A 26,926-nucleotide genomic window follows, 5' to 3' on the forward strand; every position below is an offset into this window, starting at 1 on the left:
TTAGGTTAGATGTCTTTCAATTCCCCCCCTCTTATTTCTTATCTTCCAAACACAGCTCCATGCTATATGCATTTAAGGTCTCATTATGTAACTTCTTTTATTATTTATCACACAATGCAAAGGCTCCAATCCAATTGTAACTGGTCCAACCTATGAGGTGTTGATCAAGTTATTATTACATGACTAATAAAACAGTGACTTTTACTCTTCAAACTGGTCCAACCTAAGTATTGATTTTATTTATATGCAAGTTTTAAATACTATTGTAAGAAAAATTCAACTAGAATTTTTTTTCAACTAACATATAGTTTTTTAAAATTTTATTTTTTAGGTTTAATTACTCTGTTGGTCCTATAGTTTCACGAAATTTTCAATTAGGTCCCTATACTTTTTTTTTTTAATTGGATCCCTGCACCAATTTTTTTTTTCCAATTAGATCTCTCTTAGTAGTAATTGACTTAATTATATAGGGACCCAACTAAAAAGAAAAAATTGGTGTAGGGACTCAAATAAAAGGAAAAAAAGTATAGAGACTCAATTGAAAAAAAAAATTGGTATAGGAACCCAATTAAAAGGAAAAAAAGTACAGGGACCTAATTGAAAATTTCGCGAAACTATAGGGACTAACAGAATAATTAACCTATTTTTTATTTTAAATTATAGTCAATTTTAAGCCTTCAACTTTTCAAAAAAATAAGAGTTAAAAAATAATTTTACAATAAAAAATTTAATTAATTAAAAGGTTAATTTTTTATATTTATTCAAAAATAAATTTTAATTCTTATAAATAATTACACAATTTTGACCTAATAAGTTCTTGATTCAAAGTGAATGATGCATATATAGTAGACCTATTGATACGTGCTTCAAATGTTCGTGATATGAAGAGTTCAAGAGTTATTTAGAAGATATTTTAGTTTACATTTTTAGAATATTTTATTTAATGTATTTTGATTTTATTTATTTAATTACTAGATTGGGCCTTATGTTTATGGGCTTTAGGATTTTTATTTGTTTTAACCTAATAAGAGGTTATAAATACCTCCTTAGCTATTATAGTCGTAGTATAGAATTTTTAGAGGTTTCAAAACCCTTTTTTGGTTTCGTGATGAAACCATGGTGTGGACAATTGAGGTTGAGGAGTCCCTCTCTTGTTGCATCGGGGAATTGGTTAGAAGGTTGAGGAGTCCCTTCGAATCAATTTCCAAACCATGGCGTTGACAAGTTAGGTTGAGGAGTCCCTTTCTTGTTGCGTCAAGAAATTGGGTAGAAAGTAGAGTGATTCTCTTTGTACTCAATTTCAATCTATCATTTTTGTTTCTATTTCAATTTTAATGTATCTTTTTATTCAGTTTGAATTCTTGTCTTTATGTTTATCTATTATTTCCGTATCATTTGGTATCAGAGCTCAGGTATTAGATTAATTCTTATTAATCTATATTTGTTCTTCTTTTATCATAAAAAAAAAAGAGTCCAGTGTTTGTCGCGTCTTTCATTTTGTTCTTGTGTTCTTGTTTTCGTCTGCGTTTATTATTAAAAAAAAAAAAAGAAGAAGAAGAATAAAGTGAAAAAAAAACAAAAAAAAGAAGAAAAAAAACCAAAAAAAAAAAGAAATTATCTTCTTTATAATTATTGTCCTTTTCATATATTATTTTTTTCACCTACAAGATTCGAGGACGAATCTTTTTTGAAGAGGAGGAGAATGATACGTGCTTCAAATGTTCGTGATATGAAGAGTTCAAGAGTTATTTAGAAGATATTTTAGTTTACATTTTTAGAATATTTTATTTAATGTATTTTGATTTTATTTATTTAATTACTAGATTGGGCCTTATGTTTATGGGCTTTAGGATTTTTATTTGTTTTAACCTAATAAGAGGTTATAAATACCTCCTTAGCTATTATAGTCGTAGTATAGAATTTTTAGAGGTTTCAAAACCCCTTTTTGGTTTCGTGATGAAACCATGGTGTGGACAATTGAGGTTGAGGAGTCCCTCTCTTGTTGCATCGGGGAATTGGTTAGAAGGTTGAGGAGTCCCTTCGAATCAATTTCCAAACCATGGCGTTGACAAGTTAGGTTGAGGAGTCCCTTTCTTGTTGCGTCAAGAAATTGGGTAGAAAGTAGAGTGATTCTCTTTGTACTCAATTTCAATCTATCATTTTTGTTTCTATTTCAATTTTAATGTATCTTTTTATTCAGTTTGAATTCTTGTCTCTATGTTTATCTATTATTTCCGTATCACCTATATAACCCTATAAAAATGCTAATTGCTAGAGTTTAAAGCATTTGGGTAGTAGCTATCCCTTGCCTCACCCTTTTGAGAACATATAGATAGATCCTATCTTCCTTTATAATTTCATTGTATCTTTGATTAATTATTATATAAGAGAGACCCTTTTCAGAAACGTGGAATCCGGAATTATATTTACATGGACGAATTCTGTCCAAGAGAAAAAAATAAAAAATAAAAAGGAATGTGATATTACAGCATTGTTCTTTATTTTCTATTCACATCTTCACGTATCACATTGTCATAGTCATGCTCTTGAATAGTATAATAACTGAAAGATGATTAGTTAAGAAATTAAATACAATCCATTCATTTCAATGTAAGGCCTTCACTTATTTGATTTCCATTGTCACTAGAAAGATCGCATGAGAATTATGGTACGTGTTTCATTTCGGAGTGTAAATTCATCTAAACTTGACACCATGCAATTTATAATGATGAGAAAAATAGTACTATATATACTTAGATTTATTTAGAGAAAAAAGATAAACACTATAACGGATACAATATTTTTGTGGTGGCATAAAAATTTAGGCTGCGTTTGTTTTTAAGAACATAACAGAATAAGACATTGAGAATAGAATAGGATAAGATATTAATGGACAAAAACACAAAATTTTGTGTTCTTGTATTTTATTTGATGATAAACTAGAATAAATTATAAAAATTTAATTTATTCTCATTTTTTTTCATTCAAAAATTTTGAGATGAAAAATATAAAAAAAAAATATAATTATGAAAGATTAACGAGAATAATGAAAAAAAAAAAAAGTTGTGTCTCTTGTTAATGTCTCCGTGTCCTTACTGTTAGGATGGACACAAAATACACTAATTCAGTGTCTCTGAACACATTGTCTCTGTCCACGTCTCCTCTGCCAAACACGATTTTGTATCTCAGTGTCCCTGTGTCCTGTTTCTGTAAACAAACACAGCCTTAAAAGCACTACTTTTATGCCTTATAAGTATATACTATATATATAATGGACATTTGAAAAAGGTTAAACTCTAAACCTCTAAATTAAAGTGTAAAATATTTATTATTTTGATTAATATTATATTTGTAATATTAAATATATTTAATAATTAATGTACATTGCATAGGATGCTTAGATTATGAAGCCAGCAAAGTGTTTTATTTTGCAGCTTCCTCATGTGTGGTACCGTAGACAGATGTGTATACTTCAACTTCTGATGAATACAATTTTTAACTTTATGCAACTTTCATTGATGTAAAAGAAAAAAAAAATTCCAAGAGAAGCATAAGTTCCTATCTTTGGCTTTAATTTTCCTTATAGGTCCAAAGAGATGTTGATTACTTAGATCCAAAATTACTGACATATAAGGATTGCTCTATTTTTCAATTTGGTTGGAGGCATGTGACAACAAACAAAAAGGGATCTTTTTTATTGTAGATAATTTTTTTTAAGGAAGGAAAAATATACCAAAGTATATGTCATTTTCCATTGAATTAATTTAGTGTTGCCTTAATTGTTAGGCTTGCTTGTTTTCCTCTCTCAGCATTTAATTAGGAGCTGGCTAAATTGAAAGGAGGTAGGTGCATTTCCAACTACCAACTAATCTAACACCACTACCAATCAATTCTTGCCAATTGCCACCTTCAAATAAATGCCTCTCTTTTTAGTGCCTTTAATTTTTGAGAAGTTAAAATGGGCAATTGCCCCTTTTTTTAGCAGTTTAAATGGGCAATTGGCCCAAATATGCATCTAAGCCCAATTTTTTCTAGTCCAAGTTTAAGCCCAAATTTAATTATTGGATTGAAATATAGCCCCAAAAGATTATTTGCTTTCTAACCCAAGATAAATTAACGATTTGTTTTCTGATTTGTTGAAAAAAAAAATACAGCTCATGTCTTATTTCCAAATATAGGCTTACCAAAAGATCAGAACAAAAAGAAAAAGAAAAAGAAAAAGGTCCCCCTTTTTTGAAAATCCTACTATATTTCACTAAAAAGGATGGAAAAAATGTTTTCTAATCATGTAAATATGAAAACCCCAATCCCACAACCTCCAAATTAATGGATTTACAAACTTATTATGTGTTAGACAAAAAATAAAGTACTAAATAAATTATTTGTGTATATATATGCATCTATATTTTAATGTTTACTTTATCTGAATTATTAATTTGATATCTTATTATTTTGTATGAATATGTATCTTTTATGAAACACGAACGCTTTGTTGAGTTATCGTGTCCGCATATCAGACATATTTTGGATACGACACTCATCGATACTTGTCCAACACGTATCTGCGGTATCCAATCGTGTCTCAATATTTTTTTTCTCTAAACACACTTGGACAAACATAAATATCATCACATGTCAGCGTGTTCAGTCTTATTCTTAATATATATTTTAAAAATGAATTTAGAAATAATATATTATTATTTAACAAAAAAATATTTTATATTTTATATATATGTCGTGTCCATGTATCTTATATAGATTTTAAAATTCGTGTGTTCGCGTGTCTCATGTCGTGTCACGTATCCCGTATTTAACTATGTCAGAGTCCGTGCATCATAACATATCTATAATATACAAATTTTTTATCTTTTATTAGCTATCGTATAACTCTAAAGAGACCTATAGAAATCAATGTTTACATGTTTTAATAATGCTACTTATATCATTATTTTGTTTACATGATTGCAACAATACCTTCTATATGCCAATGAGTAATAGCTCAAATGGCATAATCTCCCCATACTCAATTAAGAGGTTGCGAGTTCGAGTCTTATATCTTTGGTAAAAAAAAAATAAAAAAAAAACAATACCTTCTGTATGCAAGATCTTATTGAGCTTTAATGCTTTATGATTCTAATTAAGTTCTACCAATGACTGCAGATAACTTTTGCAAATCACCAACTAGAATGAGAAAGGTTTCAGATTTTTTTTTTATTATTTTCTTAAATGATCTTAACCAAGTATTTGACATAAATACAATATTGTTAATCTTTAATTTTTATTCAATTTATCTAAGTTATATAATCTGAAAGTAGAACTCAAGGCAGCTATACATAAAATACCCTTGCAATAGATAAGTACTTAAACTCAGAAAATAACATTTAATGGAAGATCAATTTTAATAGTATGATTTTATTTGTTTTATGTTCAACATAATTGCAACTAGAAGAGTTACATTGAACACATGTGAATAAGAAAAACTAGTAATGATTATTACACTCTATCAAACTTCCACAGCTAAAACCTTGAACCGCATCCTTGCCTTGAACCAACTAATTTCACTTTTAAATTCAGCCATATTTGGCCACAGCTTGAACCATTAGCCATGGATTATTGGAGATGTATGCTCTTATATGCTTTAATTGAAGACTTGGCATTGGGATTCAGGGCAAGGAAGAAAAAATTGATCTTCATGTGTATTGGAGATGTATGCTCTTGTATATATGCTTTAATTTCTTCTTTTGGAGTTTTATAGCATGAAACTTACAAGCAAAAATGTTCTTTGCTTGTAGCATTTAGAATGAATGAGCAAAGCCCAATAAATGAAAACCTACTATTATATTCCTTGTGGGTTTTCCTATATACGAGGAAATGGATCCTCTCCATTTTTTTAATACTTGAGAAAATAAAGTATGATCTCTCACTTTTTATTCTATAAGTGGAACTAAAATTAAATAGAAGAGAGAGAACAATGAAAGGTAAGATTCTACACTAAACACTATTTAATTTTTTTTTTTATCAGAGAGGATCCACTCTCAAATATGGTGAGTCTCACATGCCAAGCCAACCCCCCAACACCACTTTTCTCTTTACCAATATTCTTTCTTCCACATCATTCAATAAATTAATGAGAATGTGGGAAGAAGAAGACTAACATCATTATGATTAGTCATGTATATGTATGTATGAATGAATGCATGTCATGTGAATGAACAGTGCCTCCCACTTCTCCTGCCTGACACGTATATAATGACTCCAGACTTGTCGAATAGTATTGTTTCAAAAAGTAACATTATATGAACGTTTCCGATTTCACTATCGGAGTGGATAATCTCCAATGAAAAGAAAACTGGATGGTATGCAGTGTTTAATTTAACCATTTATTATTCTTTTTTTATTTATTTTTGGTCCCACTTATAGAATCAAAGGTAAAAGATTCAGCTGTAGGCGCCACTTTAAGGTACGAAACCATGTAAACTTGAACAGAAATATTAGTTATTCTTTAATTTCAATTTTTAATCGATTTTTTTTTAAAATTTATTATTTTTTAATTTATTTAAATATTCACTTTCACATATCTTTGAATTTTAAATTTTATTTTAGAAGATAAAATATGATCTCTCATCATTTATTTTATAGATGAGACCAAGAGAAATTATGAGAGAAAAATCATTTAAGGGTGAGAAATCACTCTTTACTCTCTAAAATAAAAATTTAAAATTTAGAAGATCCAAATTCTATTTAAAGGATACCTAGTTATACTATTAAAACTATTAATTAAAAAATGTAAGATGAAATCAACTAAATAAAATAAATATATTTATTTTAATCAAATCAAATAATAAATGTAATTGATTAGTTATAATTAAAATAGTAAAATAAAATATTAAATAATTTAATATTTATTTCAATTAAATTAATTAAATAATTAATTATAATATTTAAAAAATTATTAAACAAAATACATAAAATAAGGTCGGCTTATACGATGAATAATTTTTTTTTTCTCAATTTGATTATGGTGGTGTTAATTGAATAGCCCTAACGTATAACCTAATCATAATTTACTTACTGTGACGAAGATAATGGCACCGGTGGAGTGTGAGATTTCTGAGAAAAGGAAAGAGGAGCTGCGGCTAATCGAGGAGCTAATCCGAAGAAAGAATTTGTTCTTTTTTGTTTTTTGGACACTAAAATTTGTTCCATAAGCACTAACAAGTGGTATTGCAACGGGGCCTTAGCCCAATAACGAATTTACAAACAATTGAGTTGGGTCTGGGAATTTTTGTTCCAATACAAACTCAATCCAAAAGGTAACTATAGCAAAAAGAAAAACGGAAAACAGGATGTTCATCCCCCAAAAAGAACAGGATTAATTTGATTTTCGGCAATAATATATACAAATTTGGATGTTAATACCAACAAAATATATATAAATTTGCACGTTGTATGATGATAAAAGTTACAAAAGCTTAGAAGTTAGAAACATTGTTCTATTCCGAACAAAAAATAAATTGCTTGCTTTACTATGTTTTACTAATAAGATAGTATTAATATTAACTATGTAAGTAGTTTCACACTAGTGGCACATGAAAAATTTAAATTTAAAAATAATATATATTTTAGCGCTTCAATACATTTAAAAAAAATAGTCAGAAGTACGCAAATAATACATTACACACTTGACACTGTCATCTTTAATTTAAGGTTTTTTTTTTTTTTATAATTGTAATTCTAATCAATGAATGTGAAAAGAAATAGTGATGTCAGTAAATGCGTCAACTGAGATCTAAAATTCTAAATGCAAGTCAAAGTAAAACAAAAATACAAAAAAATTGGAAAAAAGAATAAAAAATGGCGCCTATGTATATCCACAATGACACAAAACACGATCGCAAAGACGGAAAAAGACAACACCAAACACGTTTTGCTTTGAACATCGCAGGGTTATTTTCGTCATTCCAAAAATAAAATGCTTCTCATTTTCGTTTTCCTCTTCTTCCTTCTTGAAGGTAACCAATCCAACCTTCACACTTCACTGTTCTCAATTCAAACCTCACAGAACAGTATCTCTCCCTCTTTCTCTCTGTTTCCTTTTCTCTTCGTCAACCAAGTTCCCTAATTTAGCAATTTCTAGAAACCCTAATTTGCTTGCCAAGCTTTTAATTTTACGATTCCTGCTCAGATACGGTCAACGGGAGTAGGAAGAGCTACCAGTTTCGATAAGGTTTGAACTTTATGATTTCTTAGTTTAGGGGTCTTAGCTCATACTCCAATTAGATTTCAGGGGCTAGCTGAAGTTGATACTGTAGTGTGTGCGTGCGCGTCCATGGCGAACTGTGCGGATTCGGAGCAGTTCCTGGTGCTGTCTAGTATCCGGACGGGTCTCAAGAGAGAGTTTGCATTCGCCATGAAAGCTCAATCCGAGATCTGTGGGTCACTGGGCCGGACCAGGGCCTCCAAGAACGGGAATGCGGTTCAGGTCGTGAAAAGCCCGGTCAAAAAGCGGTCCAGGAAGTCAAGTTCGGGGGAAGGGAACAAGAGCGAGCCGAAAAGTGAGGACTTGAATTGTGGGGTGGTGAAAAGCGAAGATGGTGGTGGTAGAGGTGATGTTATGAGTGAAGAGGAGGCAAAGAGTGATGTTGTTGATGTGGAGGAACTAAAGAATGAAGGTGTTACGGTGGTGGTGGATGAAACGGAGAAGGTTGGTTGTGAAGGTGACGCGAAGGAGGGTGGTGAGGTATGTTGTTCTAAGGAAGATGGTGTTGTTGGTGGGGCAACACCGGTTTCAATTACAGGTGATAGTGGTGGTAGTTTGAAGGGTTCTGTTGTTTCTATGGAGAAGCCATTTAGGAGGTTTACTAGGTCTCTACTAAAGAGAAAGTTGGAAGAAGATGTTAGTGGCGCAAAGGATGGGAATGATAAGGTAAATAACAATGCCGAAGCTGTTGAAGTTGGTGGTAATAATAAGAAGCGTGCTAATGATAGTGGCAAGGATGTTGAAGTTGGTGATGATGTCAAGGAGGGAATTGAAGATGGTGCATTGGTTGCTGTGTCCAAGGCTAGTACTAAAAGGTGCCCAACAAGTCTGAAGGAGCTTCTAGCCACGGGGATTCTTGAGGGTTTGGCAGTGAATTATGCTCGCAGTGTGAAGGTGTTGGCTGATTTTCCTTCTTATTGTGTGGGCTCTCTTCTTGAGATATGAGTATTGCTGTTGAAAATGCGAGTGTCTAAATTTGAGAAATTTGCAGGCAATCAAGGCTGGAGAAGCAGAGCTTCGGGGAGTGATTAATGGCAATGGGATTGTGTGCCATTGTGAGGATTGCCATGGTGTTGAGGTAAGTAAAATGAAGATACACTTTATGTTACTGTATGGTCTAAAAATATTGTGTGTTAGTTCCTTTGTTTTTTGTGGAACTAGGTTGTGACGCCCACCTTGTTTAAGCTTCATGCCAGTCGTTTAAACAAGTGCCCCCCAGAGTATATATACCTTGAGAATGGGAGTACTCTTCATGACATCATGAATACATGTTTGGATGTACCATTAGAAACCTTGGAAGAAGTTATCCAAAAAGTTATTGGAGGCTTCACCATAAAGAAATCTACCTTTTGTTTTAACTGCAGAGGTTTGAGATTCACTTGTTTGATTTCCTCTGTACTTTTTTGATGTGCTTGCAAGCTTATTCCAGTCAGGCTAACAAGTAATTCTATTGTATCATTGTATATCTGAAGATACCAATGTTGTGTCGAGACTATTATGCAATTCATGCATGGAGTCAAAGGAATGCCAACCTAACCTCCCCACTCAAACAACTGACACTAGCAATTGCAATGTTTCACATGCAGTTCAATCCAGGTACTAGTTGTTTGCTTGATGATCATAATTAGTATATCATGGAATACTATAACAATTTAAGAAAGAAAAGCATGACATTTGTTGGATAGCAAGGCATTTTTTTTTTAAGTCATTGTTATATGTAATATAGGTAAGGCCATCGTCGGAATTTACCGAGCATTTCTTTTCTGTATATTTATTAGCAGCGAGCTTATAATGTGTCCATATTCTGATTGTTTCTATACTAGCAGGATGACAAGTTTGGTTTCAAGCATTGATGCATTGGTGCTTTATTTGAGTATCATTTGTACAGATGTATTTGCATGTCACTCTTACATATGTATTACAAAACTGATCGGAATATCGTTGCCTCAATGTAGTCATATGATTATATAACATGAACTGTTTTACTATTGCAGATCCCCAGAACCCATCGTGGTTCAAAAGTCAATAAACAATGGAATGAAGCACAGCACATCTCGTGATAAGAGTGACGGAAAAGTAACTAAGAAGTAAGCATTTGTGTTCTGTTGGAAGTGCAATTTTTGTGTATGAATTAAATATTATTTTTATTTGTTTCAACATGTATTTTCTCCCTTATACGTCTCTGAAATTTTGAAAGGGATCTACGCTTGCATAAGTTGATCTTTGAAGCAGATGTGTTGCCAGATGGAACAGAAGTAGCATACTATGTTCGCGGAAAGGTTGCATTGATAATGACTTGTCTTTATTTTCCTATTTTTTATCAATTATAGCACTTCTGAATGTGCTTTTCTTGTGTTGGCAGCGACTGTTGGATGGTTACAAGCAGGGTTTTGGAATAGTTTGTAGCTGCTGTGACAAAGAGGTACTTCTTCTTATGTAGTGTAATTGTCCTATATATTTGGTTTCAACCAGACATTTAACACTTCTTTTTGAAATACAAAATAAAAATGAATGAACAGATTAGTCCCTCCCAGTTTGAAGCTCATGCCGGTTGGGCATCACGTAGGAAACCGTGAGTATTTGTTGTTCAAACTCTATTATTGGATTATCGCCATGCATCTGGCTTTACCTTACAAGGCTGTCGGTATTCATTGCCTCTTTTCATTTGAAAACTTCTCTTTCGCCCCTCTTCTTCTTTTTTTTGCCAATTTTTCTCCTTCAACTTTCTAGCCTCAAATCTCAATGTGTTTGGACCCTCAAATTTTGTTGTATGGTGTATTGAGAAAATTGACTAGTGTTTGCTTCCCTGCTCTAACATTTTGATGTATTTATTGCAGTTACCTCCACATATACACATCTAATGGAGTCTCACTCCATGAGCTGTCCATCAATTATTTAAAAGAACGGAAGTTTTCCTCCAGTGATAATGATGACCTCTGCAGTATATGTTCTGATGGAGGGGATCTTTTGTGTTGCGATGGATGCCCAAGAGCATTTCACATCGGTGAAGTCCCAGTAACTTATTTTCCATATTGTGTATAAATTGATTCTTTTGTAATATACTTGTAGATGGAGTGTATGTTTTGGTATTTTGTTATTCATGTCTAGGAACTATTTGACAACTCAGGTCTATTTATGTTTATAGAAGAATTGTTTCTGGCTGAACACAGAATTAGTTTTGGCATGTGCCTTATTTAAATAATATGTTTCTGCTTTGTGATCTCACCCTTAATATTTGCTTAATTTGATGTTGCAGATTGTGTTCCTCTCCCCTCTGTTCCAACTGATACCTGGTATTGTAAATACTGTGAGAATGTCTTTCAGAAAGACAAATATGTGGCGCATAACGCAAATGCGTTGGCAGCTGGAAGGATTGCAGGCATTGATCCTTTAGCACAGATACATGAAAGGTGTATTCGCATTGTTAAAACTCACCAGGTTCACCATGAGGGATGTGTACTGTGTAGGTAATATCCTGTATTATTTAATTAAGCAAATTATTATATTATTTTCTGAACTTCTCTTCATCTGGCTATTCTTCCTTCATGAGCACTATGTAACTCTTGTAGTCATGACTAAATTTATTAATATATCTTACAGCATGCTCCTTTTATATTTTTTAATCACCCCTGTTTTTCTCCCCATATATATATGGCTCAAGTTTCTTAATTTTCAGGCAACCATATTTTAGCAAAATCTTTAGTCCCCGAACTATGATGATTTGTGATCAGGTAGGTATTGTGTTTCCGGTAGATTTTCAAATCTTAATAATTTTAATTATTCCTATGCTGCTAATATCTGTGTCATAAATTGCTGATTGAAGTATCTTTGCAGTGTGAGAAGGAATATCATGTTGGGTGTATGAAGGATCATAACATACAAAATCTAGAGGTACAAGATATTCTTTCCTTTTTGACTTCCATCTTGAAAGTTTGTTTAATCTTTATCTTTTATTGAGAAATTTAGTTTTATGCATTGTTGATGTAAATTTATTTGATGGGTGTAATTTACCAGGCATTGCCAGAAGGGAATTGGTTCTGCTGCTCAGAGTGCAATGGAGTTCATGCTGCTTTGGTAAATTTAGTGGCTGGTGAGGAAGAGAATCTTCCAGATTCCCTCCTTAGCTTGATTAAGAGAAAGCATGAAGAAAAAGGTTTAGAAACCGGGGCTGCTCTTGATGTTAAATGGAAGGTTCTGAACTGGAATCTTATTGCTTCTGACAAGACCAGAAAATTGCTTTCGGAAGCTGTTGCTATCCTCCATGTGAGTATATATTAGTTAATTAATTTTTTTAATTTTCACCTCTACTAATTACTGAGATCATGAACTAGAGCATTCGGATTTGGTGGTTTACCTTTATGTTAATCTTATATACTTTTTTGAGAGATTAACTTAGTCAAATTTGGTATTTGTTTCCTAGGAGCGTTTCGGTCCTATAAATTCTGATTCGAGAGCCGATTTCATTCCAGCAATGATTTATGGGTAAGCAACACTCAATTCTTTTTGTACTAGTGATACACTTATTCAACATTTCTGGACATGTGAATGAACCCCCAGTTCTTTTCTTCGGATTTCGACAGGAGGAAAATTGGGGATTATGATTTTCGCGGAATGTACTGTGCAGTTCTCATTGTCAAGTAAGTCAGATTGTGAAGTGTGATTTTTTGCTAAGCATGCACATGTTTGGTTTGATGCCACGTCTTATTTTGGAATCTATTTTATGTTTTTGCAGCCAAGTAATTGTATCTGTTGGAATATTTCGCATCTTCGGGCATGAAGTGGCAGAGCTTCCCTTAGTGGCGACGCCTACAGACTGCCAAGGACAGGTTTTTATTCAATTTTCACTTCAGCTATGATTAATATATACCTTTCTTCCTAGAACTTTTTAATTTGAGTAGTTACACATAGTAAATTATATATATGTTTTTTCTGAATAGGGTTACTTCCAGTGCCTCTTTTCTTGCATTGAGAGGGTGCTTGCCTCTTTAAAAGTGAAACATTTAGTCCTACCAGCTGCGGAAGAAGCTGAATCAATTTGGACCAATAAATTTGGGTTTACAAGGGTTGACCAAGATGAGGTGTGTAACCTAATTTGGTGTCCGGCTATCCTTACTATCTATCTATCGTCGTTAAACCTAGACCTTGATCTCACCATTTCCATTCTTGTCGCAGATAAATGAATACAGGAGACGTCTCCGAATGATGATATTTCAAGAGACTCCCTTACTGCAGAAGCCGGTTTCTGCACTCGCAAGTACTTAGGGCCAAAGGAATATTTCATCTGCGGATCTTTCTTTTTAGGGTTGTTTTGCTGGGTGTAGAGTGGGAGCTCAGAGCAGAATAAAAGCATTGTATAGGATGATCTATTTGGTGTACAGAGAAAGAAAAAAAACACTAATCACTCCTCTTTCTTGGTGTAGTTCTCATATTTTTTGTTTTGGTTCTACTGAAATTGAAATGAGGGTCATGCTAGGGTTAGCCAGGACAATGGATTCTTAGCAACTAGCAAATTTTGATGTTACATTCATTTGGTTTTGGTGTATAATCCGGTTTTAATCTTAATCCCGATGATAAGGTGCTTTATCTGTCTTCATTGTTAATACTCTATTTGTAAAGTTATTAATATTTTGTTTGAGTAAAGATGAGTAACAAATAATAATACATTAATCGTGTAAATTTTAAGATAATGATGCAAATAAAAAAGATTTAGAGGAAGAGGAAAACACTCGTTATTTTTTTATGTATCCAACGCCTTCAAGTGTATTTGCGTGTAGAAAATTCAACGTTGGAGCGGGAAAATTTCAAATTTGAAAAAATAAAAGTCAAGTGAATGCTTCGTTTTTTAGCCGTTAATCTTTTAAATTCTTAATACTACTATCTTTTTATTTTAAAAAAGGAAACAAAAAATTGCACAGTGCCACAGTGTATTATATAAGAAGTGAATTTACGATTCCAACCCTTGTACTGATTTTTTCGCCACACAAATATATTCCCTCCCTCCCTCTCTCTTCCATTCACACACTCTCACTCTCTCTCTCTCTCGTTAATCATTTCTCGTTTCTCTGGTAAGCGCTCTTTCTCTCGCTCTCGCTTTCTCTCTCTCTCTCTCTCTCTCTCTTTCTTCTTCGATCAAACTTCAATTCCATTTGATTTGAGAAGATCCTGTTACTCTCTAACAGATAGATACTTTGGATGAGAATTTTGTATTGGATTAATTTTTCTTTGGACGATTGAACGAACAGAACAAAGTCGGAAAGGAAAAAACAAAACCCTAGGCTTTGACGATGGGTCAGATCCAGTACTCGGAGAAGTATTTCGATGACACTTACGAGTATAGGTAACAGTAACACGCACATTTCTCAATGTTTACATCATCTTTTCCAATCGACTCAACTTTTTATGTTTCTTCTTTTTTTTTTTTTCATTTAATTTATATTAATGTTCAGGCATGTGGTGCTGCCTCCCGAAGTTGCTAAGCTGCTTCCAAAGAATCGACTTCTCTCTGAAGTATGTTAATATTTTTTTTATGTGTTGATCGAATTTCATTGGAATTACTCTATATTTTGAATCTGGTCATGCAAATTGGTAGAAATCAAGAGAAACTTTCGATTAGGTTTTCGAATTATATTTTGTAGTTATATAGTCTGTTGTAGTATTATTCAGTTGATGAAGGCATGAATATAATTGTTTATTCACTATTTTGTTTGAACTTTGAAGGCTCCTTTGTTGGTTGATACATATTTCTAGTTTTAGGGGTTTCATTTCTAATTCTTTTTCCTTTGTGCTTGGATTTGACTATACAGAATGAGTGGCGTGCAATTGGTGTTCAACAGAGCCGTGGTTGGGTTCATTATGCGATTCACCGCCCCGAGCCACACATCATGCTTTTCAGGAGGCCATTGGATTATCAGCAACAGCAGGAAAGCCAGACCCAGCAAAGCATGCTCGTCAAGTGAATTTAGTTTCCATTGAAAATCTGAAAATGATGATTACAAACAAATTTATATAGGTTTTTATATAGTCCGTTTTAACATGGCTGTGTTGTTAGTTGGCCTGTTGGGGATTCTCTTCTGTGGAGAATCTGAATTTGATTGAATGTGGTTTTTTTAGACTTTCCGTTGTCAATTTGAATGTCCTTAAACGTTGCTGTTTCTTAGGGATATGTTGGTGTACCTCACCTCTCGTGTACTCGTATGCATGCTGGATTTAATGATATTCACGGGGCTACCTTAGTGCTTACGTATGATATGTGAATCTGGCTCTGAGCTTTAAATTAAAGAGTACCTATGGTTTCCATTAATGGTGAATTGTAATACCCCTTTGCTACAAAATTTTTCAGTTCCGAACTAGATGTTTCATTGGAATGAACCATGTTACGTTCGTGCATCAAAAATTTTATTGTCCAATTTTTGCTTCACTTCACGTGTTTACACATTTCCAAACATTGAGCTTTTAATAAAGCATTAAAATAATAGTAGTGATGAGCACAATAAATTTGGGTGCAAATGATACAAATTGGTTGCCAGCCAATTAGAGGAGCGTTAGATACAAAATTTAGTGGTAATGATGAACCATCTTTTACCTTCACTCGCTGGCTGTATCATGAATTATACTTATATCTCAATAACTTTTTTCTGTTAAGGCTAGGGGTGTTCAAATCCAAATCGAACCAAATTAAACCGTTTATCCAATCCAATTCAAATCGAAAACCGATTAAAACCGTACTAATTCGGATTTGATTGGATTCTATTTTTTGCAAACTGGTGGATCGGATTTCGGATCTACTTTTCATAACTGATTTAATACAATCCAAACCGCATAATGTATATAATATTATTATTTTATTATTATATTTACAATTATATATATAACATGTTCAATTGTTTATACATTTTTATATTATTCATGTATTATTATTATTTAATAAATATTTTATGTTCAAAATATTATTTATTTATTTATTTTAATTAATATATAATTTTATTTTTATTGTTATATTATCGTTGGCTTTTTAATATATTGTTGAGACTTGTTATGTCATTGTTGATTATTTAAAATTTAATGTTGAGACTTGTTATATGTATTTAATTTTTTTAATTTATAAAACCGCAAATCCAATCAAATCCAAACCATAGCGAACACCCCTAGTTAAGGGCATGCGTATTCGTTTTCTGAAAAATAAAATAGAGAAACGAATGAAATTGTTTTTGGTAAGCTTTTTTTTTTTTTTTTTGTCAAGTGGATTGGACAACCCCCAATCCTAGGTATTACACCCATGTATTACACACTCACACAACACACTCACACATACTACATGGGTATACTATTAATATGGATTCTATATTCCTCACTGAGGATTCGAACCCGGGTGCAGCTCCCAGCGAGGCAGGTGATACTGCCATTGAACCAAGGCCTCGGCTGCGTTTTTGGTAAGCTGTAACTCATGGAGAAAATTCACGGGCCTGGCGAGTTATGTTGGGCCGTGTTGTTTAAACAAATTATTCATGTGGCCAAAAAAGAGAGGTCCAGCCCAAAAAACGGTCATCCTCCTTCTCATCACGTTCCCGTACAAGTGTCCTCTTTCTCCAACTTTAACTCCACTCTCCGATCGCAATTAGGGTTAGGGTTCGCAAGCTTTTCCAAATCAATAGCTTGCTCCACTACCTGCAGCTCTGAGCGCATTGCTATGGCTTCCTGATTGGGTTGGTAGCATCGCTAGCGAGTTTAGAAAACAATTTTGGATCACTTCTCAGAAGGTAGGTCTTTTACCTGATTAACTTTCGATCCCTATGAATTCTACTCGAAGCTTTCAACTTCTGTAAACTGTGAATCTGCAATAGTTTCTATGTGTTGAAGGTGTGTTTTGAAATTCATCTAGGGTTCGGAATTTTTGTTATATTATATATATAGGTAATGCTTTAATTGTTGTTGTAATGTAGCTGGTCAATTATTTGGGGGCATTTGATTGTTGCGTAAATGGCACGTGCGCGCAATCTAATAGTTGCTGGAGGGCTTGTTGCTTTTGCTTCAGCAGGGTTGGCATTTCCGTTCTACATGGCGTAAGTCAACTCAACTAAAATCTCAATCACTTTTCAATCTTCAATGCCATTTGCATGTTTAAATCATGTTTGAATTTCAGTTTGAAAGGTGCAAGCTGAGTTTCAAATCATGCTCAGATCATGTTTGTCTCAAACTGCAATTTAAAACCATTCAATATATGTGGCATAGTTATGGTGTGTGTGTGTGAGTTGGGTTACTTTCCTTGTAAGTAAACAATTTGCATGCTTTAATGCAAAGAAATTGGAGTTAATACTCAATAGTAGAGTTTGTATTGCATTTGCCCAGATCTTCAAAGAAGCCTGTAATTGACTCAACAAAGCCGCTTCCGCCGCAAGCAACTTTTCGAGGGCCTTACATTAACACCGGCTCGCGTGACATCGGTCCTGACGATCAAACTTTCCAGAAGAAATGAAGCAAGCCTGAGAATCACCATGTTTTGTGTTAGAAGGCTAAGCTCATGCATAATATACATACATTTGGTTATTCTTCAAAAGGAGTTTATCATCTGGCATGCAAATCATTGCAACCGTGGCAGAGTTGTGCATGTTCTTAAAAATAATTTTACACGTGTTGAATAATGTTTTGTTCTGAAAAAATGATGTAGTAGAATCTGCTAGCAAAGAGTTCCCCCACGGTTTGAGGGGATCATGACATGGCTGGTCGTTGGAAGATTTGAGTATCATCTTGTATGAACTAAGAACCAACCTAGACGGTGGGAGCTTTTTTTTTTTTTTTTTTCTCTTTTACTATTTATATTTTCTTTAAGAGGTTCTTGAATCTGTATGGATTTATGTTACTTGAGTGATTGTAATAAGAAAAAAGATGAATACTATCGCCACATTATGACTCGAAGCTCATTGTGAGAATAAAATTGCAAATTACTCAAAGCTCATTACCATTCTGGCTTGCAACTAATTTAGGTTGTGTGATTATCATTTATCAATATCTTTCAGAGACTGAATAAACTACCATTTCTATTTACAAATATTTTGAGCGACGGTAAATCTATTCATGAAGAAATATATCTGATTTTGTGATGATGGGTTTCATATGATAAAATTACTGAAAAAGGGCTGAAGAATTTAGTCATTGAGCTTGAAACTTGAAAGTGCTGTCCGATGTAAAACTCTTAAACTGCTTCAAAAACAATGGCCTCATTGTCAGATTTCATTGTTTCATGTAGTTGTTGAGAAACGTTGACGTCTGTTTTTGCATCCATGCCACAAGGGTAATAAAATTTTATCGTGACATGCTCTATTTTCAGCATCTAATCTAACACCGCTATGAGCATTGCAACACTTAAAACGTGCTCACCAACCGTTCATTGTTTTGTCTTTTTGTTCCCAGTTTTACTTCAAAATTAACTTTATGAACTCGTTTATTCACTTTGAATATTGAGCTAATACTCATCTTTTCACTTGATAAATTGAATAATTACATATACTACATTTTATACTTACAAAGGACTAAAACCAAAAGTATTGATGTTCTAGTTGAAGCTAAATTGCAAGACCTGGCCCACGTGTACTTAACGTATATATTATGCTACATGGCAGCAATAGCATCAATCTTGGAATGCTTCTCTTCAAAATTGTGGACGCCAATTGTTTCTCTCACAACCGATATTTTCAGTTCACACACTCTGGATCTTTCCTTTCTCTTTCTTTTTGTTTCCATAAGAATGGGAAAAAAAAATAAAGTGAAAGTTTCCAGTAATTACACAACATTAAGCGCTGTACTAATTCACTGAATTGAGGAAATAATCCAAAATAAGCAAATAACCTTTATTTTAATAAATAAAATAAAAAATGTCTGGAAAATGACAGTGTTGAATTCAGCAGAACATTGTCTGAAAACTGGAAAAGAGGGGAAGGGGAGAATACAAACATGAACATTTAAAACTTGCACGACTCAACAATCCTTCTTCCATTCCCCTTCCCTCAAATTCGAAACAATAACCAAAACCCTCTTCAAACCTTAACAACACCCCAAGCCCCCCAAAAAAAGTTTTTTTTTTTTTCACCATTGATGGCACTGCGACACTCTTCTTCAACCTTTTCAACCACGCTAACACTCTCTTCACCGAGAACCAAACCCCCAAAACCTTTTCCGCTTTTCTCCTTCACAAAGTTCCCATTTTTAACCGCACCAAACTCCATTTCCATCACACGGAGAACCAGAACAACCCTCTCTCTAACAGTTCCACGTGTTGCTGCGCCACCAACAAAGGTTGAAACCGAAGAAAGCAACGAAATTGATGAAGGTGCCGATGAAGAGAGCTCGTCCACGAAGTTCACATGGAAGGATCACTGGTACCCAGTTTCTCTGGTGGAGGATCTGAACCCTCGGTACCCAACGCCCTTTCAGCTTCTGGGTCGTGAGATCGTGGTTTGGTTCGATAATTCTAAGTCCCAGTGGGTTGCTTTTGACGATAAGTGCCCCCATCGTCTCGCTCCTTTATCTGTAAAAATACTCTCTCTTTGTTCTTATTCTATTTTATTGTATTAGCTGAATATTAAAAAAATCAAATATTTTCAAGTAGTGAGTAGTTTAAGCACTTTCACTCATGTGGCAATACATAACTTAAGGTTTGTATAAGATATTTTTAAACCTGTGATCTCACAATCCATAACTGAAGTCTGAGTAATATATAAGCTTATGTGTATGATGCTGTTTTTGGGAGAAGGATTTGGGTTCCATGTTTCTTATTTATTTACTTATTTGAAGATTGAAATTGGATTGCAAGATAAGGAGAATGTTTGAGGAAAAGGGGTGTTTTCAATTTTTGGGGATTAAAATTGGGTGTTTTTGGTTTTTGGCAGGAAGGAAGGATTGATGAAGGAGGGAACTTGCAATGTTCCTATCATGGTTGGTCTTTTGATGGATGTGGATCATGTGTTAGGATCCCTCAAGCTTCCTCCGAAGGACCGGAAGCGAGAGCTTTGAAATCTCCTAAAGCGTGTGTCACAAGGTTCCCTACAATGGTGTCTCAGGGTTTGCTCTTTGTTTGGCCTGATGAGAATGGTTGGGAGAAAGCTAATGCTTCCAATCCTCCAATGTAATGAACTTTATTTGATTCTGTCTTTAGTTACTAAATTATCTACTTTGAATTTTTAAATTCATTATTTAACTTTAGTCTAATTTGGTCAATTAAAATGTTGTCCACTGTTCTTTTATGCTATGATCAAAGAGTGTTGTTTTTCTTTTCATTTGATATGTATGGTGAAATTGTGTTTGTTTAGGTTGCCGGATGACTTTGAGAAGCCGGAGTTTGCCACCGTGAACATTCAGCGTGATCTGTTCTATGGCTATGATACTCTAATGGAGAATGTCTCCGATCCTTCTCACATTGATTTTGCTCACCACAAGGTACAAATAATGCCTTTTTCACTTGATTTATATATGCCGCATTGTTTATTCTTAGTCAATTTGCTGGTTGTCAATATTTTATTTGTATCTGGTTTGTTAATTGAACTTAATAGTTTATTTTATTTTGATGTCATTGGTGGAACTTTATATTTTATATTATTTTAGATCTCGGTTTTTAGTATTATAAGTGATGCGGTTGTTAAAAATTTGTCATTAGGGAGAAAATTATGGTTAGTTCCGTTTGTTATATATTATAGTCAATTAGTCATCACTCACCCTAGGACCAAAAAAGTTGGTGGAGTTGAAATCATGTCATATTGTTGAGTTCAATAATTCCATAATTGCTAAAATAGAAGTGATCAACATCCACAGGTTACAGGCAGGAGAGACAGAGCCAAGCCTCTGCCATTCAAGATGGATTCTAGCGGACCATGGGGCTTCGCCGGAGCCAATGAAGGGAACCCAAGAATCAGTTCCAAGTTTGTTGCACCATGTTATTATATGAACAAGTATGTTCATGACTTTTTACTTTGGATGTTGACATAATTTCCTTTTTCACATTCATCATAGATGTCAGCATTATCGATGAAAGGATATTGTCTATGCTTCTGTTTATGGTTGAAAACACCAAAATAGGTTGATATGTCGCTAATCTGGCTCCATATAATCGCCATTGTTATTGCAGAATTGAGATTGATACCAAACTTCCAGTAGTTGGTGACCAAAAATGGGTAATATGGATATGTTCCTTCAATGTCCCCATGGCACCCGGTAAGACTCGCTCCATTGTTTGCAGTGCTCGAAACTTCTTCCAGTTCACAGTGCCAGGGCCTAACTGGTGGCAGGTAACATTGAGGATGTTGACTTCGTTATCCGATCTACTGATTTATTTCAACAGATTGTAAGCTTAAGTCGAGCAGCGAGTTTCATGAATGCTTACATGTAACTTTGTCTCTGCTTGTTGCAATATACATATATCAGGTGGTTCCTAGATGGTACGAACACTGGACATCAAACAAGGTATATGATGGAGATATGATTGTCCTTCAAGGCCAGGAGAAAATCTTCCTTTCAGAAACCAAAGACGGTGGTGACATCAACAAACAGTACACAAACATCACCTTCACACCAACCCAGGCAGATCGCTTTGTCCTAGCATTCCGAAACTGGCTGCGGCGACACGGAAACGGCCAACCAGAATGGTTCGGGACAAGCAGCCAACAGCCATTACCATCAACCATCCTATCAAAACGCGAGGTATAGATAAACAAATCTTAACTCGACCCTTCCACACACCAATTCTGCGCCACTTGAATTTAAACATGAATTAAGTTGCTATGATTTTGTAGATGATGGATAGATTTGAACAGCACACACTGAAGTGCTCTGCATGTAAAGGAGCTTATGAGGGATTCAAAACATGGCAGAAGGTCCTAATTGGTGCAACAGTTTTGTTCTGCGCATCAAGTGGAATCCCATCAGAGACTCATTTGAGAGTAATCTTGGCTGGGCTTGCAGTTCTCAGTGCAGGATTAACCTATGCCGTAACCGAACTCCAAAAGAACTTTGTATTCGTAGATTATATTCATGCCGATATAGATTAACCAAATTACCACAACTGTAAATATACCACATCAATGTACCTATCATCGTGTATCATTTGGATTCATTAGGTTCAATTTGAACCCTATTACGTAGATTATGAACTTTTATGTTCTTTAAACCTAATTCGTTTATCTAATAATGCTCAAAATGTATATCAATTGGAATTAACAAGAACATATCATTTAAATAACAATCAGCATTGCATCTACATGTACCACAAGAAAAGCAAAACGAAATCGGTTCAAATAAACAATGGAAAAACCCTAAACCTAAGAGCTAGTGAATTTGGTAACAGCTTTGGTTCCTTCAGAAACAGCATGCTTTGCGAGCTCACCAGGAAGCACGAGTCTAACAGCAGTCTGAATCTCCCTGGACGTAATGGTAGGTTTCTTGTTATACCTAGCGAGTCTAGAAGATTCTTGAGCAAGCTTCTCGAAGATGTCGTTGATGAAACTGTTCATTATTCCCATCGCCTTGCTGGAGATTCCGATGTCAGGATGAACCTGCTTCAAAACCTTGAATATGTAGATCTTGTAAGTTTCCACGCTCTTCTTCGCCTTCTTTTTCTTCTTATCCGTAGATCCACCTTCCTTCGGGATCTTCTTCTCTGCACGGGGCTTCTTCTCCGCCGGAGCTTTGTCTCCGGTTGCCGGTTTCTTCTCCGCTAGCTTCTTCTCTGCCTTCGCCATTATCAGAGATCAGAGAGTGTTTTGCTTTTGCTATTGAAATTGTGTTGTGTGTGAGATTGGAAGGAAGAGTAGGGAATGTATTTATATGTGTGGGGTTTCAGATTTGATTGGTGGAGAGGGTGAGGTGCGGATTGATGACGTGGACTGTTGAATGTTTTGATCTCTGTAATGGACGGATGGGATTAGTGTTGGGACATTTAATCGGGGCGCGTTATGATTTTGGAGAAGGATCAATTTTGTGTGGAAAAATAGTTGGCGCGCAAACGAGGCAAATTTCGAAAAAAAAAAAATGATTTGAGAGATTAATATTATTTTTATGATTTAATCGTCGTTATCTTAATGCCATATGTTATATGCCAAAAGGACAAATTATTTTATATTTAATTCACCTAAAGAAAAAGATTCTCTACCGAATCAAATGTTTTAAGTTATAATAATGCGACAAGATTGTATATATAACACTAAGCAATTTTTATCTTTTCTTTTCTATCTAGTAGTGATCAAAATGTATTATAAAAACTTACTCCATGCTTGTGTTCTAAGTTAGGCGCAGTCAAAATCTAGCTAGTAAGTATGGTGAGGGATTTCAAATCTATGTTTGGTTCAAAAGTAAAAGTGGGAGTAGATTTTATTTAAATGAGTTATATATAAAAATTCTTTTAGTGAAATTTACTTTTATTTCAACCTGACCTCCTAGACATATATAAGTTAAAAGTCATGATATGGGCACTTGATATGCACATCACAACATAGATTTGAATAGTAAGATACGCCAAATTTAATTGTGATTAACAACACATAAAGGCATGGGATCGATATAGTTCAAGTTGTATATATACATCTCTTAATTAAGTATTTGTAAATAATAAAAAGTGTTTTATGAACGAATATACCAAATACTAATTCTTATCAAAATGAGCTGAAATCTTTTTGTTAATTAAGGTGACACTATATTAGTTAGATGTATGTTCATATATATAACAAAATGTTTTTCCCTCTTATCATATATGCACACAACTAAACCCTAATGCTATATATATTTATATTTTGTTGTTTGCCATGGCATTTTCCAACTTAACATGTTAAGAACTAATTCGTCGTGAATTGGAACTCTATTTAAGGATTTGTTGCTGACTAATGAGTTGCTGCATATACAAAGCGAGATTCAAACTTCTGACACTTGGTTAAATAGAATAGTGAGTTAACTACTAAACAAATTCAACTTGGCTATGCTATATATATACCCATGTGAAATTCACTTATTGATATTAATTTTGATGCAATAGTAACAACATTATTTGGTACTTACACATGATAAGAAATATGGTAAAAGAAAGTGATAATATTGCACCTCTAGCTAGACAAGTATCCAAATTATATACGGAAAAGTTTAGGGACTAGCAACTTTTTCAAATTTTGGTCAGCATGTAACTAGTAAAAAAAAGTGAGTCATTGAATGAAATTTCACACAAATCTTACACCATTAAAATCATCATTAATGACTACTTAATGGCTACAAATACCAAAAGTTACTGCCCCTAACACTCCTCTTTATATACACAAACATGTTATTATGATCCTTGAGTAGCAGCATGAACTGGGGAGTGGCCAAGGAACAAAGCAAGATGTCCGAAGAGCTTGTCTTTTCTTGAGAAAGTGGTTCCACAAGAACACAACCATTTATTGGGATCACCACAGTGCTTCTCATGGGTCCTCAAATCAGAGAGCAGAGAGAAGTTCTTGTTGTTGCACCTCTTGCAAACATACATCTTTGGGCAATGGCTTCTCTTGTAGTGATTCTTCACACACACCATTGATTTCAGTGCCTGAAACTTGGCATGATTCTTGTTCCACCTGCACCCATCTTCAGGGCACGAATACTTCTTCTTCTTCTTCATCATCATCTTCTTGTTATTGTTATTGTTCTTCAAGGCTTCACTGGTTTTGAATTCATCTCCATGAGCCCTCATATGCATCCTCAGATTCGCTTCGCGCTTAAATCCTTTCCCACATACTTGGCAGAAATGTGTGTAGCTTGCTAACAAATCAGCAGCATCCAACTCAATTATATCTGTTTCTTCTTCTCCATCATCATCCTTAGTATTATTGTTATCATCACAATAAATAACAGTACTATTGTTATTGTTGTAGGGTTCAGAAAACCAATGGAGTGTTTCTTCTTCTTCTTCTTCGTCTTGTTCTTGTGCAGGTTCATCATTAGCAACACTACTAGTAATGATATTACTATTATTATAATCATAAGATTGGTGGTGATGAGGGTGCAATTCTAATTGTTGATTATTGCAAGTAGAAGTAGCAATAATGTTACCTGATGATGGATTGTTATAACTATTGATGTGTTGTTGGAAGGTGAGTCTGAATGAAGAGGAAGCAAGTATGATATCTTGGATGGTGGAGGTCATGGTGGATATCGCCATGGAATAGGAAGAACAAGGAATTGATGAGTGGTGCCGATTGGGGGAGGCTACAACCCCCACAAGGGACTGCAACTCGTTGATTTTATCATTGAGAACTGAGAGATAATGGTACATGGTGGATGATGATGATGATGAGTATTGCGTCATAGGTGGGAATCCACCACCACCACCACCTTCATCAGATGATGCAGCCGCCATTATTCCAAACCTGTTACTGCTTTTGTTTGTTATAAGGAGGGATCAGAAGAGTTCAATTTCTGATCTTCTTTCTCCTAAGGTTTGGTAGCAGCTCAAGGCTTTGACTTTTGTTACTTCTTCATAAAATACTTACATATATACATACCATAAATTCTTCACAAAATTTATTTTTGAATAAATAATTATTTAAATGTTATTGTTTTTATATGAAGGTGATATCTACAAACTCTAATATTTTTTAACTATAGTCTTTATATAACAATAATTTTGTGACTAATAAATTTTACTTTTTTTTAGCTAATATTTTATCATTTTTAAATATTAAAAATAAAATTGTCAACTTTAAATTTTAAAGTCTAATAATATACAAATAAAATATTAGTTTTTTTAAATGGTGATTAATATTAATAAAAATATGGATAATTTACAATACTTCTTAATTAATATTTATAAAAAAATTATTAATAAACTATAATATATATATATGGTTAAATTACACAATTGGTCCCTACACATTCAGTGAAATTGTAAATTAGTTCCTATATTTTAAAAGTTTGTAATTAGATCTTTAAAGAGAATTAAAATTTACAATTTAATCCCCGCTGATCAAAAAGTGTTGATTTAATAGAATATTCTCAGAATATGCTAAGAATATTTTGTTAAAATAGAGAATATATTGAGAATATTCTGTTAAATCAAACACTTTTTGAACGACGAGGACTAAATTACAAATTTTAATTATCTTTAAAGACCCAATTACAAATTTTTAAAATATAGAAACCAATTTACAATTTCACTAAAAGTGTAGGAATTAACTGACATATATAAAAGTATAATCGGTCAAATATACATATATACTCAATTTAATATATGTACAAATTGTTGGCCTTCTAATTTTTTGCTATTAAAATTTAATATATTACATCCTTAAGTTCTATTAAAATAATGAATACTAAAAAGTTGAAACTCATCCCCACTAAAAACCTCCCTTGCATGAAGCCACTCTTAGTTAAGCTGCTTATTAGGTATCAAATTAACCCTTGTAACTTCATCTGTCTGCGCCCAATAACATTTAGTCATTTACAATTTCAACACGTTGAATGTGAATGTTATGAATTGGTTTACATCCTTCTCTCCATCTATCTCAACTAACTTTCTTAATTAGTTAAAATAATATTAAGCTGATTTTTCTCTTGTATACATACATGTAGACACATAGGCTTAATTGTTGGTTTAGGGTTTCACAATCGTTCAAGATATACTATTTTTTTGGCTGAATTCAACGTTTTCTACTTAATGAGAAACAG

At 33.8% G+C, this 26,926-nt stretch overlaps 6 protein-coding genes across 7 annotated transcripts; 4 read left to right on the plus strand and 2 right to left on the minus strand.

Annotated features, from left to right (window-relative positions):
- Positions 1–7,912: 7,912 nt before the first annotated feature.
- On the plus strand, positions 7,913–13,845 carry LOC112736428 (uncharacterized). Its single transcript, XM_025785882.3, has 18 exons — positions 7,913–9,154; positions 9,252–9,338; positions 9,422–9,626; positions 9,733–9,856; positions 10,255–10,347; positions 10,458–10,539; positions 10,623–10,682; positions 10,780–10,832; positions 11,098–11,264; positions 11,517–11,727; positions 11,937–11,991; positions 12,095–12,151; positions 12,275–12,523; positions 12,681–12,742; positions 12,841–12,897; positions 12,993–13,086; positions 13,198–13,338; positions 13,433–13,845. The coding sequence occupies exons 1-18, from the start codon at positions 8,330–8,332 to the stop codon at positions 13,520–13,522; spliced, it is 2,712 nt and encodes a 903-aa protein (XP_025641667.1). The 5' UTR covers positions 7,913–8,329; the 3' UTR covers positions 13,523–13,845.
- A 331-nt stretch (positions 13,846–14,176) lies between these two features.
- LOC112736429 (cyclin-dependent kinases regulatory subunit 1) lies at positions 14,177–15,560 on the plus strand. 2 transcript variants are annotated; one of them, XM_025785883.3, is made up of 4 exons: positions 14,177–14,325; positions 14,503–14,597; positions 14,707–14,767; positions 15,064–15,560. In XM_025785883.3, exons 2-4 carry the CDS (start codon positions 14,545–14,547, stop codon positions 15,214–15,216), a joined length of 267 nt encoding a protein of 88 aa, XP_025641668.1. In that variant the 5' UTR covers positions 14,177–14,325; positions 14,503–14,544; the 3' UTR covers positions 15,217–15,560. The 2 variants fall into 2 exon arrangements, with proteins under 2 accessions (XP_025641668.1, XP_025641669.1); XM_025785884.2 differs by having other exon boundaries at positions 14,222–14,325; positions 14,440–14,597.
- A 1,243-nt stretch (positions 15,561–16,803) lies between these two features.
- LOC112736430 (uncharacterized) lies at positions 16,804–18,207 on the plus strand. Its single transcript, XM_025785885.3, has 3 exons — positions 16,804–17,016; positions 17,200–17,319; positions 17,606–18,207. Exons 2-3 carry the CDS (start codon positions 17,237–17,239, stop codon positions 17,730–17,732), a joined length of 210 nt encoding a protein of 69 aa, XP_025641670.1. The 5' UTR covers positions 16,804–17,016; positions 17,200–17,236; the 3' UTR covers positions 17,733–18,207.
- A 679-nt stretch (positions 18,208–18,886) lies between these two features.
- LOC112736431 (pheophorbide a oxygenase, chloroplastic) lies at positions 18,887–22,417 on the plus strand. The gene is made up of 7 exons (XM_025785886.3): positions 18,887–19,783; positions 20,143–20,378; positions 20,563–20,689; positions 21,062–21,198; positions 21,375–21,534; positions 21,671–21,946; positions 22,039–22,417. The coding sequence occupies exons 1-7, from the start codon at positions 19,349–19,351 to the stop codon at positions 22,291–22,293; spliced, it is 1,626 nt and encodes a 541-aa protein (XP_025641671.1). The 5' UTR covers positions 18,887–19,348; the 3' UTR covers positions 22,294–22,417.
- Positions 22,418–22,452: 35 nt separating this feature from the next.
- LOC112736432 (histone H2B.3) lies at positions 22,453–22,983 on the minus strand. Its single transcript, XM_025785888.3, has one exon. It carries the CDS (start codon positions 22,981–22,983, stop codon positions 22,564–22,566), a length of 420 nt encoding a protein of 139 aa, XP_025641673.1. The 3' UTR covers positions 22,453–22,563.
- A 1,327-nt stretch (positions 22,984–24,310) lies between these two features.
- On the minus strand, positions 24,311–25,704 carry LOC112735698 (protein SENSITIVE TO PROTON RHIZOTOXICITY 2-like). Its single transcript, XM_025785218.3, has one exon. The coding sequence runs from the start codon at positions 25,617–25,619 to the stop codon at positions 24,555–24,557; it is 1,065 nt and encodes a 354-aa protein (XP_025641003.1). The 5' UTR covers positions 25,620–25,704; the 3' UTR covers positions 24,311–24,554.
- Positions 25,705–26,926: the final 1,222 nt, after the last annotated feature.

Source organism: Arachis hypogaea, chromosome 13, assembly GCF_003086295.3.
Source record: "Arachis hypogaea cultivar Tifrunner chromosome 13, arahy.Tifrunner.gnm2.J5K5, whole genome shotgun sequence".
NCBI lineage: Eukaryota > Viridiplantae > Streptophyta > Magnoliopsida > Fabales > Fabaceae > Arachis > Arachis hypogaea.

Bases quoted from the DNA above. Each gene is read 5' to 3' on its own strand.
- LOC112736428 (XM_025785882.3), top strand. From the start codon at position 8,330: ATGGCGAACTGTGCGGATTCGGAGCAGTTCCTGGTGCTGTCTAGTATC. The intron at 9,627-9,732 runs GTTTGAGATTCA...GTATATCTGAAG, and splicing joins CTTTTGTTTTAACTGCAGAG to ATACCAATGTTGTGTCGAGA. The intron at 12,524-12,680 runs GTGAGTATATAT...TTTGTTTCCTAG, and splicing joins AAGCTGTTGCTATCCTCCAT to GAGCGTTTCGGTCCTATAAA.
- LOC112736429 (XM_025785883.3), top strand. From the start codon at position 14,545: ATGGGTCAGATCCAGTACTCGGAGAAGTATTTCGATGACACTTACGAG. The intron at 14,598-14,706 runs GTAACAGTAACA...ATTAATGTTCAG, and splicing joins GATGACACTTACGAGTATAG to GCATGTGGTGCTGCCTCCCG. The intron at 14,768-15,063 runs GTATGTTAATAT...TTGACTATACAG, and splicing joins AGAATCGACTTCTCTCTGAA to AATGAGTGGCGTGCAATTGG.
- LOC112736430 (XM_025785885.3), top strand. From the start codon at position 17,237: ATGGCACGTGCGCGCAATCTAATAGTTGCTGGAGGGCTTGTTGCTTTT. The intron at 17,320-17,605 runs GTAAGTCAACTC...GCATTTGCCCAG, and splicing joins GCATTTCCGTTCTACATGGC to ATCTTCAAAGAAGCCTGTAA.
- LOC112736431 (XM_025785886.3), top strand. From the start codon at position 19,349: ATGGCACTGCGACACTCTTCTTCAACCTTTTCAACCACGCTAACACTC. The intron at 19,784-20,142 runs GTAAAAATACTC...GGTTTTTGGCAG, and splicing joins ATCGTCTCGCTCCTTTATCT to GAAGGAAGGATTGATGAAGG. The intron at 21,199-21,374 runs GTATGTTCATGA...TTGTTATTGCAG, and splicing joins CCATGTTATTATATGAACAA to AATTGAGATTGATACCAAAC.
- LOC112736432 (XM_025785888.3), bottom strand. From the start codon at position 22,983: ATGGCGAAGGCAGAGAAGAAGCTAGCGGAGAAGAAACCGGCAACCGGA.
- LOC112735698 (XM_025785218.3), bottom strand. From the start codon at position 25,619: ATGGCGGCTGCATCATCTGATGAAGGTGGTGGTGGTGGTGGATTCCCA.